This window comes from Electrona antarctica, assembly GCF_951216825.1.
Source record: "Electrona antarctica genome assembly, chromosome: 21".
In the NCBI taxonomy this organism is placed as follows: domain Eukaryota; kingdom Metazoa; phylum Chordata; class Actinopteri; order Myctophiformes; family Myctophidae; genus Electrona; species Electrona antarctica.
Window position 1 is genome coordinate 37528099 of NC_136802.1, and position 20000 is coordinate 37548098.

Consider the following 20000-nt stretch of genomic DNA (forward strand, 5'->3'; position numbering starts at 1 on the left):
CGTCATGATGACGTAAGCGGAAATCAACCCATAATCCACTGGCTTTGCAAGGGCTTCTGGGAAAATGAGTTCAATGCAAGTGAACGCGGGTGAACAACTCTGTTGTTTCCCCCGCGACCTGCGGTCGCTTCTCGCCCTTAACCCATTTTGGGCGGGAACCCCTTTTGGTGTTTTAAACATTATGTTATAATTTAGCTATTGAAAAATAGCAGATCTACAAGCTCATAGCGCGCCACCGAGTGGCGCGCTACGAGCTTGTAGGTCTGCTATTTTTTGAAAAATCGTGAAAATATTAATTTCAGAAAATTGGAGGATTTAGAAGATTTTTTTTAAATTTCGAGGTCTAAATGGGTTAAGCCGTGTTACTGGTGGTTAAAGTGGTTACACGGATGCTTTCGTTTTAATGGCTTAACTCCCGGGAGCGTATACGTGTGTACAATGGATAAATGAATACTGAGCGTCTTAACCCATTCTGACCTGAGATCAGATTCTAAAAATGTCTTCTACATCCTGACAGTTTTCTGAAAAAGCTACGTGTCTATGTCAGTCGTTCTTCGATTTTTCAAAAATAGCAGACCTACAAGCTCGTAATGAGCTTGTAGATCTGCTGTTTTTCAATAGCTAAAGCATAACATAATGCTAACACCAAAAGGGGTTCCCGCCCAAAATGCGATAACAGGATCTGTCTGAAATGTATTTGGATTCCGGGACACACTTTCGATCAGTCACGGCTGTTTATTTTTCATCTTTCTGCGATTTGCATATCGTCACGGTGCCAGAGCATCTGATGCTGAACTAATGTAAACAGAACACATAGTTTGAGATAAGTGCAGTGGACCGCTGTGTAGATTTATCTGTAAATATGACATTTGACAGTAGAGGTATATGCATATAGAATACTGTGATTGTAGACAGTGTAACCACTTACATTACTCAAGTACTGTACTTTAGTAAAATGTTGATGAGTTTCTTTCAATTCAATAGTTTCCACTGCATGAGACAGAAATTGTGGTTTTTTTGTACTCCACTAAAACTATTTGAAAACTTTAGTTACTGCTGGTTCTTGCTTTGTAGATTGTCATTATTATTACAAAACCACTTCAGACCTACACTTTTGCTTTTTGAAATAGGCCGATCTACAAGTTGTGAGCACATCTGTTGCACATCTGCTTTTTTCAAAAGTTAGTTATTAATCCATCCATACATGTTGATTGGCTATAGGACCGCTCACGGTACGGCCTGTTGATTGGCTATAGGACCGCTCACGGTGCGGCCTGTTGATTGGCTATAGGACCGCTCACGGTACGGCCTGTTGATTGGCTATAGGACCGCTCACGGTACGGCCTGTTGATTGGCTATAGGACCGCTCACGGTACGGCCTGTTGATTGGCTATAGGACCGCTCACGGTACGCACGGTGCAGCCTGTTGATTGGCTATAGGACCGCTCACGGTACGGCCTGTTGATTGGCTATAGGACCGCTCACGGTACGGCCTGTTGATTGGCTATAGGACCGCTCACGGTACGCACGGTACGGCCTGTTGATTGGCTATAGGACCGCTCACGGCACGGCCTGTTGATTGGCTATAGGACCGCTCACGGTACGCACGGTGCAGCCTGTTGATTGGCTATAGGACCGCTCACGGTACGGCCTGTTGATTGGCTATAGGACCGCTCACGGCACGGCCTGTTGATTGGCTATAGGACCGCTCACGGTACGGCCTGTTGATTGGCTATAGGACCGCTCACGGTACGGCCTGTTGATTGGCTATAGGACCGCTCACGGCACGGCCTGTTGATTGGCTATAGGACCGCTCACGGTACGCACGGTACGGCCTGTTGATTGGCTATAGGACCGCTCACGGCACGGCCTGTTGATTGGCTATAGGACCGCTCACGGTACGGCCTGTTGATTGGCTATAGGACCGCTCACGGCACGGCCTGTTGATTGGCTATAGGACCGCTCACGGTACGGCCTGTTGATTGGCTATAGGACCGCTCACGGTACGGCCTGTTGATTGGCTATAGGACCGCTCACGGTACGCACGGTACGGCCTGTTGATTGGCTATAGGACCGCTCACGGCACGGCCTGTTGATTGGCTATAGGACCGCTCACGGTACGGCCTGTTGATTGGCTATAGGACCGCTCACGGTGCAGCCTGTTGATTGGCTATAGGACCGCTCACGGTACGCACGGTACGGCCTGTTGATTGGCTATAGGACCGCTCACGGCACGGCCTGTTGATTGGCTATAGGACCGCTCACGGCACGGCCTGTTGATTGGCTATAGGACCGCTCACGGTGCAGCCTGTTGATTGGCTATAGGACCGCTCACGGTGCAGCCTGTTGATTGGCTATAGGACCGCTCAGGGTACGGCCTGTTGATTGGCTATAGGACAGTTCTGGTGTGAAAGAAAATCTCAATAATGCATGACATGTATACAAAATGGACAATCAAAATATGGTGGCAGTCCTGTGTTTGGTGGGGATCTTTTAAGTTTAAAGAGAATATATGTTATTCCTTAATCCTTATCAGTGTGATTAAACATAAAACATGAATTAAACATCACATTAAAGATCAAAGTGGTTGATGAATAATTAAACTGGGCTTAAAGAAAACAATTTAAGAATACATATCGGTATGTTAAGTGTCAGGGAGGCGATCGCACGCATCCCTCAAAGGAAACTCTATACAGTGTAAGACGAAAGAGCCTTCTGAATAATGAAAGGAAAATAATAATGCAACTGTTTCACAATCATTAGGCCCACATTAACTTCCCCAGTGTAATTAATCAGTAAATTGGCTCGTGCGTCATTTGAAGTGCTTAACCCATTTTGGACGGGAACCCCTTTTGGTGTTAGCATTATGTTATGCTTTAGCTATTGAAAAATAGCAGATCTACAAGCTCATAGCGCGCCACCGAGTGGCGCGCTACAAGCTTGTAGGTCTGCTATTTTTGAAAAATCACACCCGTGTGAACTGAGTGGTGCTACCCACCCCCCACCCCTCCCCCCTCTCTCTCTCTCTCTCTGTCTCTCTCTGTAATTATCTCTCTGTCTCTGGCACAACAGCGCCCCTACTGGTACTCATGAGTCACACATGAGTCACACACAAACATAGGTTAACACGGACATTGCTGTTCCTTGGAGTGGTTGCACCACTCAAAAATCGAAGAACCACTGACATAGAAACATAGCTTTATCAGAAAACTGTCAGGATGTAGAAGACATTTTTTAGAATCTGATCTCAGGTCAAAATGGGTTAAAATGCCATTATTCAGGGATAAACATAATGTTTCCAGAGACTAGATGGAGATAAAGCAAAGAGACTGAAGGATTATTTTTCATAGATTTGGTAGATGGCTTCATAGTCTTGTTTGACAGCACTATACCAAGCCTATCATCAGTGTATGTTGGATTCATGTTAATGGGTATTTGCAGACATTTAAATGACTTAACTTGGCTCTGTACTTTGTTTGTTTCTTTTTCCTTCAATTTACAATTTAGGCATTTACTAGGCGCTCTTAACCCATTTTGACCTGAGATCAGATTCTAAAAATGTCTTCTACATCCTGACAGTTTTCTGAAAAAGCTATGTTTCTATGTCAGTCGTTCTTCGATTTAAAAAAAATAGCAGACCTACAAACTCGTAGCGCGTAATATAATGCTAACACCAAAAGGGGTTCCCGCCCAGAATGGGTTAATCCAGAGTGATTTACAATAAGCCAGAACAACACATGGTAATACATCAAATACCTAGAAATAGTCAAAACAGATCATAAGCAAGCTAAGAGACCACTATAGAGCGTCGCAGTCCCGCCCCCGACTAGGGCTCAGGAAATAATCCCCTGTTCATTTTCCCCATATGGAGCCTCGTATCTCCTAATCTAGGGAGCTCTCCATGGTTTTTACCAAAAGGGCATACTTCTGTCTTCATTTCTGACTTCTACAAGCCTCTCGTTTGGAATATTAACTCTTCTAGGGAGACTTTAGCGTGACCATCATCGCGAGGTAATGATGCAACATTATGCCTACCGGTTTTGGGGGGGGACGGACGGAAGGCGGGGCTTTTCAGAGTAAAACCTCCCATATCTTCTGGCACTCTAGCGTCTAAGAAAATCCCGGTACTGATTGTGTTAATGACCCTCAGAGTGAATCAAATCGGACTCCAGTTTCATGAATCAGGACATAGTTTTTATACCATTCAGAGTGTTGTATTAGGGCGTCGTTTGTAACATTCATATTGTATCAGGGCATAGTTTGTAACATTCAGAGTGTTGTATCAGGGCATAGTTTGTACCATTCATATTGTATCAGGGCATAGTTTGTAACATTCAGAGTGTTGTATCAGGGCATAGTTTGTACCATTCATATTGTATCAGGGCATAGTTTGTACCATTCATATTGTATCAGGGCATAGTTTGTAACATTCAGAGTGTTGTATCAGGGCATAGTTTGTAACATTCACATTGTATCAGGGCATAGTTTGTAACATTCATATTGTATCAGGGCGTAGTTTGTAACAGTCATATTTTATCAGGGCGTAGTTTGTAACATTCATATTGTATCAGGGCATAGTTTGTAACATTCATATTGTATCAGGGCGTGGTTTGTAACATTCATATTGTATCAGGGCGTAGTTTGTAACATTCATATTGTATCAGGGCGTAGTTTGTAACAGTCATATTGTATCAGGGCGTGGTTTGTAACATTCATATTGTATCAGGGTGTAGTTTGTAACATTCATATTGTATCAGGGCGTAGTTTGTAACATTCATATTGTATCAGAGCATAGTTTGTAACATTCATATTGTATCAGGGCGTAGTTTGTAACATTCATATTGTATCAGGGCATAGTTTGTAACATTCATATTGTATCAGGGCGTAGTTTGTAACATTCATATTGTATCAGGGCATAGTTTGTAACATTCATATTGTATCAGGGCATCGTTTGTAACATTCATAGTAACATTCATATTGTATCAGGGCATAGTTTGTACCATTCATAGTAACATTCATATTGTATTAGGGTGTCGGGAAGAGGAAAGGCATCACCGATAGAAACTCAAAAGTTAATTGAATCGGACGGAATGAAAGCTGATCTGGTTGCAATAGGCTACGCTGTGATTGCCTTCACGTGGTTTCCAATTCCCTTTTAACTGAATGTGAACGTAGAGCGATTATATACGGCTCTCATTTCCACTATGATGGACGTATCACTTATTACACCTGATGGGGACGGGGGGGCTATGATTAATGCTTGGTTCAGTGACGATCAGCCTTTTTTCATTTCAAGCAGCCCCAGTTTTGATACGATTTTTTTCCCCCATGGGACCACCCAGTGTTTGTTTAACCCATTTTGGGCGGGAACCCCTTTTGGTGTTTTAAACATTAACATAATTTAGCTATTGAAAAATAGCAGATCTACAAGCTCATAGCGCGCCACCGAGTGGCGCGCTACGAGCTTGTAGGTCTGCTATTTTTGAAAAATCGTAAAAATGTGGCACAAATCTTTGAATATATAGTCTTTCAGAGCGAACATTTTTAACTCAAATCTTAGTTTCTGGGGGAGTTCCTGGAACAACATATTTTCAGATGGGGGTCGGCGGCCAATTACAAATTTTTTGGGGGGTCCTTCACATGAAAATGTTTGAGAATGACCGACATAGAAACGTGGGTTTTTCGAGAAAACTGTCAGGATTTAGAAGACATTTGTAGAATCGTTCCCAGGTCAAAATGGATTAACTCTGAGAGCATACAAATGAGCCTGTGAATGATTGGACCATGTGGTTACAGTCGCACACTCTCAGAGTTAGAGACCTGTACGGCTCCATGTGCTTCCTAATGGGCTCAGTGCACACAGAATAACTCTTCCTACTTCCGGGCCCCAGCTTCCCTCTACTTCCTTCACAGGTGTTGCTGATGATACTAATTAACCTACCTTCCTAACCTTCTAAAAATGTCTTCTACATCCTGACAGTTTTCTGAAAAAGCTATGTTTCTATGTCAGTCGTTCTTCGGTTTTTCAAAAATAGCAGACCTACAAGCTCGTAGCGCGCCACTCGGTGGCGCGCTATGAGCTTGTAGATCTGCTATTTTTCAATAGCTAAAGCATAACGTAATGCTAACACCAACAGGGGTTCCCGCCCAAAATGGGTTAAGGCTATGTTCCTTTTATTGTGCAGTGGTTCTCAAACGTTTTTATTTCAAAAGCTTAAAGTTACCTCAAATTTTTCACATAAGTGCAATACTTGAGTACATGTACTTAGTTACTTTCCACCACTGACTGACAGTCGTTTGGCCGGGGACTCCCTGGCACCTCCTCGAGGACCCCCTGAGGACGTGGTATACAAGCTCTATTATGGCACATACCAGTGGTGAAAGTACATTTACTGAGTAAGTAAATGTAAGTACTGTACTTAAGTACAATGTGGAGGTATTTGTAATTTAATTTAGCATTTGCAATTTACAATACTTTTACTTCTCTTCCACTACATCTCGGATCCAAATACTGTGCTTTTACTCCACTACAATTATTTGACAGCTTTTGTTACTAGTAGTTACTTAAACAAACATTTTTTTTTTACATTTGATAACTTGAAATGGGACATTCTTCGTACTTTATTTTGGTACTTTAAGTATATTTTGATGCCAGTACTTTTACTTGTATGTATGTAAGTATGTCTATATTGATACTTTTATTACTTTTTTGCACCAATACATTGATGTTGACTCGAATGCATGCTGTTGCCAGTAGACATGCTGTCTGGCATATGGATCATAGGATTATAGGTGTGGCTCCACTGCTGCGCTGCTCACTGCCAATTAAGCAAAAACAATGATATGCTAATTAAGCAAATCCTTCCACCTCGCTTCCTCCCAGGTCAGTCCCTTATCAGGCTGGTTTAACCCATTCTGTGCGGGAACCCCTTTTGGTGTTAGCATTATGTTATGCTTTAGCTATTGAAAAATAGCAGATCTACAAGCTCATAGCGCACCACCGAGTGGCGCGCTACGAGCTTGTAGGTCTGCTATTTTTGAAAAGTCGTGAAAATGTGCCTCAAATCTTTGAATATATATTCTTTCAGAGTTTCAGTTTTTAACTCAAATCTTTGATTCTGGGGGGTTCCCTGGAACAACATATTTTCAGATGGGGGTCGGCGGCATATTACATGTAATTTTTGGGGTTCTTGACATGAAATATTGAGAACCACTGATATAGAAAAAAATACATTTTAAAGAGAAAGTTCGATGTCAGGCCTAAATGCATTAAGCCTCCTCGGCGTCAGCGTTATGCATTATCATTCTCCCTCCAGACAAGGAGATTATTATTCTACCATCACACAATGTAAATAAATAACATAACAAGGTTATAGACGCACTGGAGACAGTGGGAAGGACAGAGATTAAACAAGAACAAAAACCACAAAACAATGCGTTAAATAGCTCAACAAGAATGGCTTAATTAAGCATGCGCAGAGTCCTTAAAGGAGTAGTTCATACACAATTGACTTATTATTCTTATGTATTAATACACACCCCATAATAAAGCCTTGAATTCAGGATGTTTTGATTTTTGTCACGTTCCTTAAGCCAATCATTTTATGAAAGGCGGAGACTCCAGTAGGAGACTCAATTGTGGAGTCTCCTACTGACCGATGACCCGGTCATCAAATTATTGTCTTGTTTGACCAGTTATTATAGCATATAGCACGGGTTCCCAAAGTGGGGTCCGGGGACCCCTAGGGGTACTTGAGGGAGTTCCAGGTGGTACCTAGCTCAATTAGAGATATAAGGAACCAAATGGACCCTTATGGGTCTGTAACTCAGAGAGTGTACAAATGGAACCAAATGGACCCTAACGGGTCCATTTGGTTCCATTTGTACACTCTCTGAGTTCAATTAACAGTGGTTTCACAATATAAATTGGGGTACCAGAGATAGAAATGCCACTACATTGGGGGTCCGTAGCATAATGCGTGTGAAACTGGGGGTTCATGAAATGAATTCGTTTCGGAATCACTGCTAGAGCCGTAAAAATCCTCCCTTATCGGGGTCACTGGCATATGTTTTCAAATGGGGGGTCCGTGGCCTAATGAATGTTGATTTGGGGGTCCTTGACACAAAAAAGTTTGGGAACCACTGGCATATAGTTTGTTGATTACTTTAGATTTTCTTTTAGGTATATAGCCTATTTAAAAAGGTCTTAAAATTGCCACTTCGCTGTCATGCCCCTCGAATTCATGTGGAGACCCCCCCACAGCGTATAACCTCCACTAAATCCTCACACAATCCCTCAGGTGGGCCCATGGCATGGCAGACACTGCAGCCCAGTGGGCCAAACTGGCACGGCATCACTGGGCAGACCGGCTGGCAGAACTCCACGGACCACCTTGTTATCACAGTGTACCCTGTGGCGCTGGCTCGGCCGTGTGTATAGCCTGGGGGGAGAGAGCTGGACAAGTTCACAAATGTAGCTTTCATTACTTACTTACTTACTTAGGCCTTTAAAGGAGCATTCAGTGATTTGGGTGATTTGGAAAACCACCCAGTCCACCCCGGTAACAAAATGTGCACATGCACACACTCTACAGTGGGGGGGAAGTGCAACAGCATGTGCACCAAGGCCCGCCCCCACACATGATTGGAGGAAGGCCCCTCTCATCCTGATTGGATGAAGGCTTTGCCACCTGCCACCAAAACTGAAACTAGGGTTTTTTGACCCCAGGGGCTCACTGGGGACAGGGAGGAACTCCTTATATGGTCAGCACACTCTATAGTAGGGAGGATTATCCAAATACAAAGAAAAAATAAGTGATATTTGAATGAAGCGAAATCACTGAATATACCTTTAAATTCCCTGAGGAACATAGGCCATTGATGAGACTCCTCCATCACCTTCGGTCTTTGTGCCCTCCGCTCCAGTTGTTGCCATGACAGCCGTTTGTGCCTTCATCTCCTGTTCTGTGGTTCTTCTCCAGGTGGCTCTCTAGGCCTTCCTCTCTTCCTCTTGCCCTTTGGGTTCCATGTTAGTGAATGTTTTGTTATTGATTTGTTGTGTCTTCGCAGTGTGTGTCCTATCCATGTCCATTTCCTCCTCCTGATCGGTGCTTCTATAGAGCCCTATTTTGCGTGTCTTAAGTACCAGGTCTTATGACTTAACTTAAGACCTGGAGGCGTGGTCAATGCTGTTTGGCCACTCAGAATAGCCAAATGGCATTGATCACGCCTCCAGGTCTTAAGTTAAGTAATAAGACCTGGTACTTAAGACACGCATAATAGGGCCCATAGTGTCTTGTCTAGCTTTCATTCCCTCCACGAAAAGGTTCAAACATCTTCCACTGATTCACTACCCTAGAAAGTACCGCAAGTACATGTACTCTCAAGTATTTGCAATTTTCAATACTTTTTCTTCTACTCCACTACTCTAGACTAGAGTATTAAACCGGTTACAATTTGTTAATTTTGCAGATGATACAACTTTACTTTGCTCTGGGAAAAAGAAAGAATGAACTTTTGGATACAGTCGAAGGGGAGTTGAAGAATTTAAAGAAATGGTTTGATATAAATAAGCTATCACTGAATGTAAGCAAAACTAATTTTTATTGTGTTTGGAAACCGTAAAATCAGTGAGGACATCAAACTCAGGATTGACTCAGTAGAAATAGAAAGTGTGTGGTGAGAACAAATTCTTGGGAGTAATCATTGACAATAAACTAAATTGGAAACCTCATATAAAGTATATAAAAGCAAAAATATCGAAATCTATTGCAATACTGCACAAAACTACACATATCCTGGAGCAGAAGTCATTATATATCAGGATATATAATGTAGTACTGCTCATAAAGTAAAGTACTGCTCATTCATAACTCCATATATCACATACTGTGCTGAAGTCTGGGGCAACACCTATACAACCAATACAAACTGTATCACCCTACTGTAAAAAAAAAAAAAAAAAAAGAAAAAAAAAAAAGGATTGTAAATGGGGCTGACTATATTCACCCTACCAATGCATTATTTGTAAAATGTCGTGCTTTGAAATGTAAGGATTTAGTTGATTTAAAAACATTAGAGATACTGTTTAGAGCTAAAATTAAAACACTGGGGCAGTGGTGGCCTAAGGGTTAGAGGAGCGCCCTTGTTGCCGAAAGGTTGCCGGTTCGATTCCCCGGACGGGCAGTAAAAATCTGTTTGGGGAAGTGATTGTCATCACTCACCCAACACCGCTGAAGTGCCCTTGAGCAAGGCACTGAACCCCCAACTGCTCCCCCTGGAGCTGCTTAGTGGTAGTATAAGACTGTGGTTGTACTGGTCAGCTCCCAGGTTTTAATGTGTGTGTGTGTGTGTGCGTGTGTGTGTGTGTGTGTGTGTGTCTGTCTGTCTATGTGCAGGGCGTTGCTGAAAATGAGCACCTGTGCTCAGCTACTTCCCTGGGTAAATAAAGAATAAAAAAAAAAAAAAAAACTTCCAGACTGTATCCAAGGGTTGTTCACAATGAGAGAGAGCTGTTATTCACTCAGAGGAAAATGTATGTTTAATGTCTAAACAAAAAAAAGCAAGGATCAACGTGAGAAGTAATTGTATAACGATAAAGGGTGTGCAGCTGTGGAATAGATGTGATGATGAGCTGAAAGACTGTGGAGCTAAGGATACACTTAAGAAGGTGTTCTAAAACAAAGTATTAAATAGCTACACAGAGTAAAGGCTCAAATCAAGTGGCCATAGTGCTATGAAGTGCCATTTGTTTCTTTTGGGTTTTTTGTGTGAAAATGTTACTACTGTGACTATTATTAGCATATTGTTTTGCTTGTTTAAAAAAAAAAAAATTTTATTTGAATATTACATTGTTCAGTAGAAATAAGACACATGAACTGTTTTTGTTTGAAAACCTGTAAAAGGGGTATACATATATATTTGTATTTGTATTATTATAAACTGAACTAAGAATGTTTTTTGTATGGACAAAAAAAACAAACTAATAAACTAAACTAAACTACTCAATTATTGTACTTTGTGAGTGAGTAAGTGAGTGAGTGAGTGAGCGAGCGGACATGTTTGTAATATGCCGTACCGCAATGTATAGCCTATAGGGCTTCAGTAGTTAAAGGCGCATGATGATATATTTATTGGGACATCAAAGGGGTAAACATGACAGATGACATTACTTCTTTATTGACTTTCCAGCTCCATTTATGTTTTTCTTCCCGGGCACGTTGCAAGAGCAAAGCAATCTCTGCCACACTGTGTTGGCTGTAGTCATATTGCCTTGTAGAATGTAATAGTAAAGTAATGTGCACTCTCACCATGCAGTATAGATAGGCCACGCACGCACACACACACACACACACACACGTACACACACACACGTACACACACACACACCCACACACAAACAATCACATTGCAGTGTTTTTACTCATTTTTCGAGTTCCACAGATTATTATTATTTATAAGAGACGAGTCTCTCATCTTTCCAGCGAAAAAAAGGGAAAATAAACTTTTTAACCACGACTTTATAAGCAGTTCAATGTGGCTTGTTTCTCCCAAAGCATAATCTGGGAAAATATATCAGAGATAGGAGTATGTTTATGAATCCTTTAGCATTGGAGTGTGTGTGTAAATTGCTCTGGATTAAGAGCGTCTGCTAAATGCCTAAATTGTAAATTGTAAATTGTGTGTGTGTGTGTGTGTGTGTGTGTGTGTGTGTGTGTGTGTGTGTGTGTGTGTGTGTGTGTGTGTGTGTGTGTGTGTGTGTGTGTGTGTGTGTGTGTGTGTGTGTGTGTGTGTGACTGTGTGTGTGACTGTGACAGTAGGTGGGTTTCCATCAAAACATTTCGAAAATAGGAAGCGAATAAGTAAGTAATTCGAAAAAAGAAAAGCGTATTTTTCTTGTTTCCATCCACTGACAAAATGCGCTTCTTTGGAGATATTAAATAAGCAGTAGGCCTAGATGGCGCTATTTTGCCAGTCAAGTGAGACGCGCAGAGAGGCGCATATTATCTGACATTTATTTTACCGTTTGATGTCTGAAATCTGATAGCATCTGCATCACACACTACAGGATAATCTTACACGATTATTTGATCATGTCACACACACACACACACACACACACACACACACACACACACTTCTCTGATTTGTTCTTCACCACGGTGCATTTGACGTTCTTTTAGGCTATTCAAGTTGGTCTGCATGAAGTCCGCTGTCCAGATTGGCCACTGGGACAGGCTGTCTTTCAAACAGGCTGTCTGTTAAATAAATAGGCGTGTGTTTTTGTCTAGACAGGGGCTGGTATAGTTTCGTTTTCAAAGTACAGGGACGATCGGGACCCCTGCCCTGCGACTTGACAGTACATTTCCATTTTGACTAGTCTCCTCTCGTCCGTTTCGTTCCGAGCTGTTTAGGAGAAATATCACCGATCTAACTTCATGATCAACGGCGAACGCCCTCACCGGGGAGAGCAAAAGAGCCTCAGCCTGCAGACAGAGGCTTCGAGACTCGAGTGTGTAAATTTAATAATTTATGTATCCACATCCCACCCACCCTCCCGTTCGATCACTCCACAAGTCCACTATACTCACCATCGCGTGTGTTTTCTTCTTTTCCAACTGTTAAAAGCGATATAATACGAGTTCAATGCTTTCTAATTAGAAATATTTTCCGCAAGTGTTTCCATAACCCATTTGCGCATTTCACTTTTTCGATATAGCCCCAAAATCCGCCACCTTCTATAGCGAAAAAGTGTTTTTGCGAAAAATGCAGACTTATGCGCATTTTGAGGTGTTTCCATCCAGGAGATTTTGCGAAAGAACCTTAATGCGCAAAAAAAAGGCTTTATGGAAACGCACCTTGTGACTGTGTGTGTTGATTGATTGAATACTTTATTGGCAGAAATGTAATCAGTACAGGGTACAGTCAAACACATGTCCAAAATGATCACCATTCAGGTCCTGGGTATTCAATTCATAATCATGACATGAACAATAACCACAAAATTCAAATCATCATACAAGGTAAAAATAACATATGTAGGTTGGGGAACAAAGACGGGGGGTTATAAGAAGGTGGCGGTAGTCACTAGACTAAAGGGGTGGGGGGTGGGGGGTACTCATTTCCTCTCCCTTTGGCATGCTGAAAGGTGGATTTTCAGGCCTGTTTTAAAGGATGCCAGGGATTTGCATTTTTGGGGGGAGGGAGTCAGGGAATTCCACACTTGGGTAGCAGTGCTGTAGAAGGAGAATTTGTTGTTGTTCTCGCTTCCTCTTGTATTGTGGCTGTGGGAGTCGCTTACTTTTTTGAGGTAGTTTGACAGGTATGCGGGTACTGAGGGCATATAGAGGGCAAAGCTGCATTTATCTTGTTCCTCACAATGCCTATTTCTCAAACTATACTTCCTCACAAGCAGTGGTGGAAGAAGTACTGACGTTTTTTATTTTTACTTGAGTAAAAGTATCAATATCAACATTTAGAAATGCTCTGTTACAATAAAAGTTTGTTATTCAAAATGGACTTCAAAATTATTGGTATCAAACTGTACTTAAAGTACCCAAAGTAAAAGTACTTGTTATGCAGAAGGTCCAATTTCACAAGTTTTCAAAATGTATACAATTTATTAAAGAAATAGCAGTTCTACAAGCTCACAACACGTTGTGTGTCGGCTATTTTCAAAATTCAAAAGTATATAGGTCTGAAGTGCACGGTTTTGTAATAATAGGCTAATCAAAATAATAATAAAGTAACTAGTAACTGAAGTTTTCAAATAATGACAATTAAAAGTACAATATTATGCCTGAGATGTAGAAGCAAAATTATAGAACATTGGAAGTAGGTGTACTCCTTTAGTACTACTAAAAATACCTAGAAATTGTATTTAAGTACAGTACCTGAGTACATGGACTCAAGTATAGTAGGCTAATGCATGCACACACACACACAAGCTTGCAGTAATGTTCAGTGCACTGCCATAAATCAAACCCCACTCCCTGACGCCTGAGTGAGTCTCTCTCAATGAAAAAGCTCCAACTAATGGCAAGTTAATAGCAATTTACAGAGCCAGCCAAGCGAACATGGAGACACACCAACACACCGTTCTTTTAAGTTTTATAATTCAGAATCATAGACAAGCAGATGCTGTTGACCTGATTTCGATCTCCCTGAGGGTGGTTCAGTCCTGTGCATTACACAGTAAAAAAATCTCAATGTTAATTTAATCCATTTAGGGCTGAGGACGATTCTAAACACTGACCTACGTTTTATGAAAAATTCAAATTTCAATTGAATAGTTTTTATTCAAAAGTGTTATGTTGCTATATACTGTACACAACAAGAAGGGGTTCCCGTCCTGAAGGGGTGAAAAATCAAAAGGGATCCCACCCGGAATGGGTAACCTACTAAACCTACACAAAATTGACCAGGGGTGCCCCAGGGGTCTGTACTAAACCCCCTACTTTGTTTCCCCTCCACACCAAGGGCCCTATCTTGTGCACCGCCGTATACCCCTTGTGTCTATTTTCTTTGTTCTTTTAGAATCTTGAAAAACATTTTAAAAATAGTGAAATTAGCTATACATTACATGTAGATCGGCTATTTTAACTGTTTTAAGTACCCATTTAGGCCTGACGTCGAAATAAAAAAAACGTTCGCTCTGAAAGAATATATATTCAAAGATTTGTGCCGCATTTTTACGATTTTTCAAAAATAGCAGACCTACAAGCTCGTATCACGCCACTCGTGGCGCGCTATGAGCTTGTAGATCTGCTATTTTTCAATAGCTAAAGTATAGCATAATGCTTAGTTAAAACACCAAAAGGGGTTCCCGCCTAGAATGGGTTAAAGTGTTTTTCAAAATAGTAAAATAATACCCCAAATCTCTTCTCCAAAAAGTGTCGATCTACAAGCTTTGTTGACAAAATGGTCAATATATTAGGCTTTAGTTTTTCGTCAGTGAAAAATGGTAGTCGACAGACATTTTTCATCATAGTTTTAGTCAACGAAATCAACACTGCTGCATTGTTCTCTTTCGGTTCATTACAGTACCTTGTTGTTTGTTTGTTGGGTTCATGACATTTACGCTAATATCACACTTTGATTCATAAGTCGACCCAAATGAGAGTGTCGTAAAATTATTGAGAAGAGTGGTTGAAAAACACAGGCATTTGAGTTCACTGAAAACACATTAAAATGCAAATTGGGGAACACAAGATCTCACCTTGAAATGAACAGAAAGATTATAGACAAGAAAACAAAGTTGGTATTATCAAAAATAAAGACAATTAACACCATGCAGCTGACATGACATAATGCTGTAACAGTTATGGTTGAAAACCATAACACTAAGTGTGTGAAATGACAAGTAAAAAGATATTCCTGATACGGGAAAGAATCATAAAAGACTATGGAACATTTCATATCCAAAAATACTTTAGAGAGAGAACTTGGCTTGTGTTGAAACCCACGCGCACACCCTTAAGAACACTCCTGGTTGCTCCTTGTGTGTGATGCCGTTCATCCCAGTTTGAGTGGAAAAGGAGTGTGTTTTGGAAGTAGTGAGAAAATGACAGGATACATGACACTTATATTATACTGTAAGAGTTGTGTGAGGGTTTAGAAACTGATTTTATTATATAGTTTTGCTGTTGTTAAACTTTTACACTGTTAACTTTTACTTTTTTGTATTCTTCATTCACCGTTAAAGGAGAAATACAAAAAATACAAAAACATGCTTCATCGCTCTCGCAGCTATAAGGGGTCCTTGGCCTCGGGAAACTTTGAAGATTCCACAGGGTGACATTAATGTACAGTGTCAACGGATGTTATCAGCTAAAATACCTCACTGACATCAGATGTTAAAGGAGAATTCCATACTAAAAGGCTTTCTTACCTTTCTTTGTAGTTGTTACGTCCCCACCAAAGATATCCCAAGCGGCACACTTTACTACTTATTTCGATGGAAATAAGCGAATTAGCACAACACCCCATAGCCCCATTCAATTCCCATTCAATGCAATTCATTGAGGGCTTATGGTAGGGGAAATAGCCAATAAGGAGTTTTTGCACAAACAAACACCTGGACCTCTTTGGTGGGGACGTAACAACTACAAAGAAAGGTAAGAAAGCCTTCTAGCATGGAATTCTCCTTTAAGTCATAGTGTTTGTTTGCATTTAATGTCTTTGTGAAGGTGGAGTGGTTGAAGAACGAGGAGCCTGTGAACCTGGATGGGATGGTCGACTCCAGAGTGGATCAGAACCTCATCATTCCAGAGGCCCATCTGTCAGACTCTGGGAACTACACGTGCGTAGCCAGTAACATCGTGGCCAAGAGACGTAGCTCCACGGCCACCGTGGTTGTCTACGGTAAGATGCACTTGCCTTCATTTGATCCTGTCTGGGTCCCAGTGTAATATAATAATGAATTGCATTTTTATAGCGCTTTTCCAAGTGCTCCAAGGCGCTTTACAATGGTTCATTCATTCATACATTGGGAGGTGAAGCGGCGATCAGTGGACAGGAGGAACCGGGATTCGAACCGCCGACCCAGGGATCATTGGACAACCTGCTCTACCTCCTGAGCCACAGCCGCCCCAAATAATAATAATAATAATGTACACTGCAAGACATTATTTCTTATTTTTATCCCCAATTTCGTCGCTACACCTCGTTCCGCTCAACACTCCCTGCTGACAGACCGTAGCATTACGTGGAGTGACAAATAGCACACATTTGTACACTCTGACAGGAGTCAAGATCTTACAGACAGTGTAATTGTACACATACCAGTATTCAGATGATTTCTGGTACATATCCAGGCAGACACAGTACAACCGTCAGCTAATGTATCCACCGTCGATTAATTACATAAACTGAGTGGTGTTAACCTCACCCTCAGGTTACCCTCACGCTGTTCAGTTAACTTAACAGTTACTTCATCAACTGTTAATTAACTGAAGTGTTAATTAAATTAACCGAGGCTGTCCAAATCTGGTGTACAAATGGAACCAAATGGATCGACCCTAAGGGTTCATTTGGTTCCATTTATTTAGCACCTTTTTGTGTTTTAGCATACATACTAGGCTACCTGCAGGTCTTTACGAGCTCTTTTCTTTTGCCGTTCCGTTGGCTGCTCTGTGAAGAAGGAAACAACAAGCTGCTATTCCACTGTGGGGAAAAACTCCACAGCTCATTAATTGCAGTGTTTCCACATTTACTTTTCTCGACGTCTATCGAAACACCAGAGCGGCTCCTTTTGTTTTAGCAGAACGCCAGCGAAAGACAACTTCTTCTGACAATCCAGTCTCAGCTTTTTCCAGCAGTCGAGGCCCATCAGTCATCTGTCCGCACGTATATATAGGCCACCACTTGGCACACTAGTTTGTTTAACACAGTCAAATCCTTCCTGATGTTGTCTTGAGTTATAATAGTAACTTAACACATTTTGTGCCCAAGACGTCCACAGACGTCCTGGGAATTACCATATGCGGTGACCAGGACGTTTTTTTTTAAATTGTTTTTGTGATTTTCATAACGAATACAAAAATGACAAAAATAACATTGGGCACCCTGGGTCACTATTTTGAAAGTGTGGGCACACAAAGCCTTAATAACAATTCACAACCAAAGCAGTGTGCACTGATGGTCTTTGAACCATCGCAATGTAACGCTGTCTCTCGCCTGTATGACGGTGACATCACATACGTATCCTTGGTATGTTAACAGTGACTCAGATGTATGTCTTATGTGATCGATTTGTGATGAATTGAACATGGTGGACCCTCTTGTAAACAAGTGTAATGCTTAATTGGGTCGTCCACTCACAGTTAACAGCCTTTGTATTGAGTTTGTGCTTGAAATGTACTGTAATTCTGCAAACTGTTAATAAATATTTCAATCAATCAAATCGTATGGGGGAGACGATGTGCGTATGTATAGGGCTGTCACGATTACATCATTTATGTTGACGATTAATAGTAAATCATTGCGCTTTAACGATTTAATCGTGTTTCTGCCATGGAATATATAAATAATAATACAAATTACATTTCTGTATAGGCTATAATGTATAGGCTTCGTAGTTTCAAATTGCACAAGGCTACAAATAAAATGAAACATAAGAATTGCGGAAATGGCTGATCTACATGCTTGCAAAGCGTCGCAAGCTTGTAGATGTGCTATTTCTGCTATTTTGGGAAAATGTATGAGCATTTTTCAACATGGAGATGATTATGCAAAACAATTGTGATTATCTTAAATAATTGCGATTAGGCGATTATGTAATATTGCGAGAGGCCGTATGTACCCCGTGGCTACAGCCCAGTAAGCTGTTGGATCGGAGGAACACATTACACTGACATCACATGTCTTTTAAGTTGCGATTGAAAACTTATATTAGATTATATCTTTCTATATAAAATAATATATTGTTGAGAAGAGTGAAGTAGAAAGTAAGTTCAAACTGTGAGGATCAAAACAAGAATGTATTCTCAACTTCATTGTCACATCACAGTTTACAGAAGTAAAAAAAAAAGGGTGAAATTTGTTGCATGATTCCCATCGTTATCGTTATTTCCATATACGAAAAGAAGGGGAACTTGAAGAAGGGGGAGGGGGGAGTTGTGGAAGGAGATAATTGCTTTGGAGGAACGCTTTGACATCTCTGCAGTGTCACAGTCACAGTGGTGAAACGGGAATTGCATTTATTCTGGCAGTATACTGTACTTGAGAAGAATTGTGAGGTACTACTACAGTACCACGCACACACGCGCACACACACACACACACACACACACACACACACACACACACACACACACACACACACACACACACACACACACACACACACACACACACACACACACACACACACACACACACACACACACGTCACACGCATGTAATGTTTTTCCATTCCACCATTGCTTATAGGGTGTCTCTCTTTTGTTTCTTTTCTCCTCCTCCTCCAGTAAACGGAGGCTGGTCCTCGTGGGCCGACTGGTCCTCCTGCAACGTGCGCTGTGGGCGGGGCATGCAGAGGCGTTCGCGCACGTGCACACACCCCGCCCCTCTCAACGGGGGGCTGTTCTGCGAGGGCATGTCCGTGCAGAGGAGCACCTGCAACGCATTATGTCCAGGTATAGGCGCCACACCATGATTGCTCTGCTCCTTGTATAACCCATTAAGACCCCATGAGGCCTATTCTATGTTAAAAATCAGACCTATCTGAACTGAGTGGTGCTGTACAGGGCTGGACTGGGACAAGAATTTGCCTCGGTCATTTTCGCGTGAATTTGGCCCAGACCAGCCCACCACAACCAGCGCGCAGATAGCATTAACTATACCGCCCGCTCCGTCGAGGCACATGCACACAAACAAACAAGCCCTAATACCACCACTTTTACAGAACAACATAAATGATACAAACCAACAGACAACTACACAACCCTTTGTTGCTCTCACAAGAATGATGCTGGCAAAAGGATTCAAGATGGAAGGTTTATTTGTCACTCACTGATACAGGTACAGTGAAATTATCATGATGGCACTGGCAGAATGGCAGCACGCCCGGACCTTTCCTGGTGGCCTGCCGTCTATTGGCCTGCCTGCCTGTCCCCAAAAAAAAAATATATATCATGGCGGCCCCCTACGGCCGCGGCCCACCGGGAATATGCCCGGTAGGCCTACGTCCTATGGCCAGTCAAGCCCTGGTGTTGTACAGTACTCGTGCTGTAGTACTGTACAAGCCCTCCTCCCCGTGCGTGTGTTAGGCTGCGCAACAGTGACACTTTGTGGACAACAAACGCTATTTCCGTACTCGGACGGACAGACACAGGGACAGACCCAGCCAGGGACACACATTGCTGTCTATAGGAGTGGCTAGCACCACTCAAAAATGGTAGATGTACAAGCTCGCAGCGCGGCATGTATATCTGCTATTTTTGAATAGCCAACGCAAAAATCGAAATTGACACAGATGCTTTCCTGGTTTTAAAGTCAAG

At 41.8% G+C, this 20000-nt stretch overlaps 1 protein-coding gene across 2 annotated transcripts in view; it reads left to right on the forward strand.

Moving 5' to 3' along the window:
• LOC306914202 (netrin receptor UNC5D-like) overlaps positions 1-20000 on the forward strand; it is a 199710-nt gene that overhangs the window by 159319 nt on the left and 20391 nt on the right. For both annotated transcript variants that reach the window (XR_013788669.1, XM_079491181.1), the window contains exons 5-6: positions 16188-16362; positions 18969-19136. Coding sequence is in view for 1 of the 2 variants with exons in the window: in XM_079491181.1 (XP_079347307.1) it covers positions 16188-16362; positions 18969-19136 (343 nt within the window). In the remaining variant the exon portion in view is untranslated. The remainder of the gene's footprint in view (positions 1-16187; positions 16363-18968; positions 19137-20000) is intronic.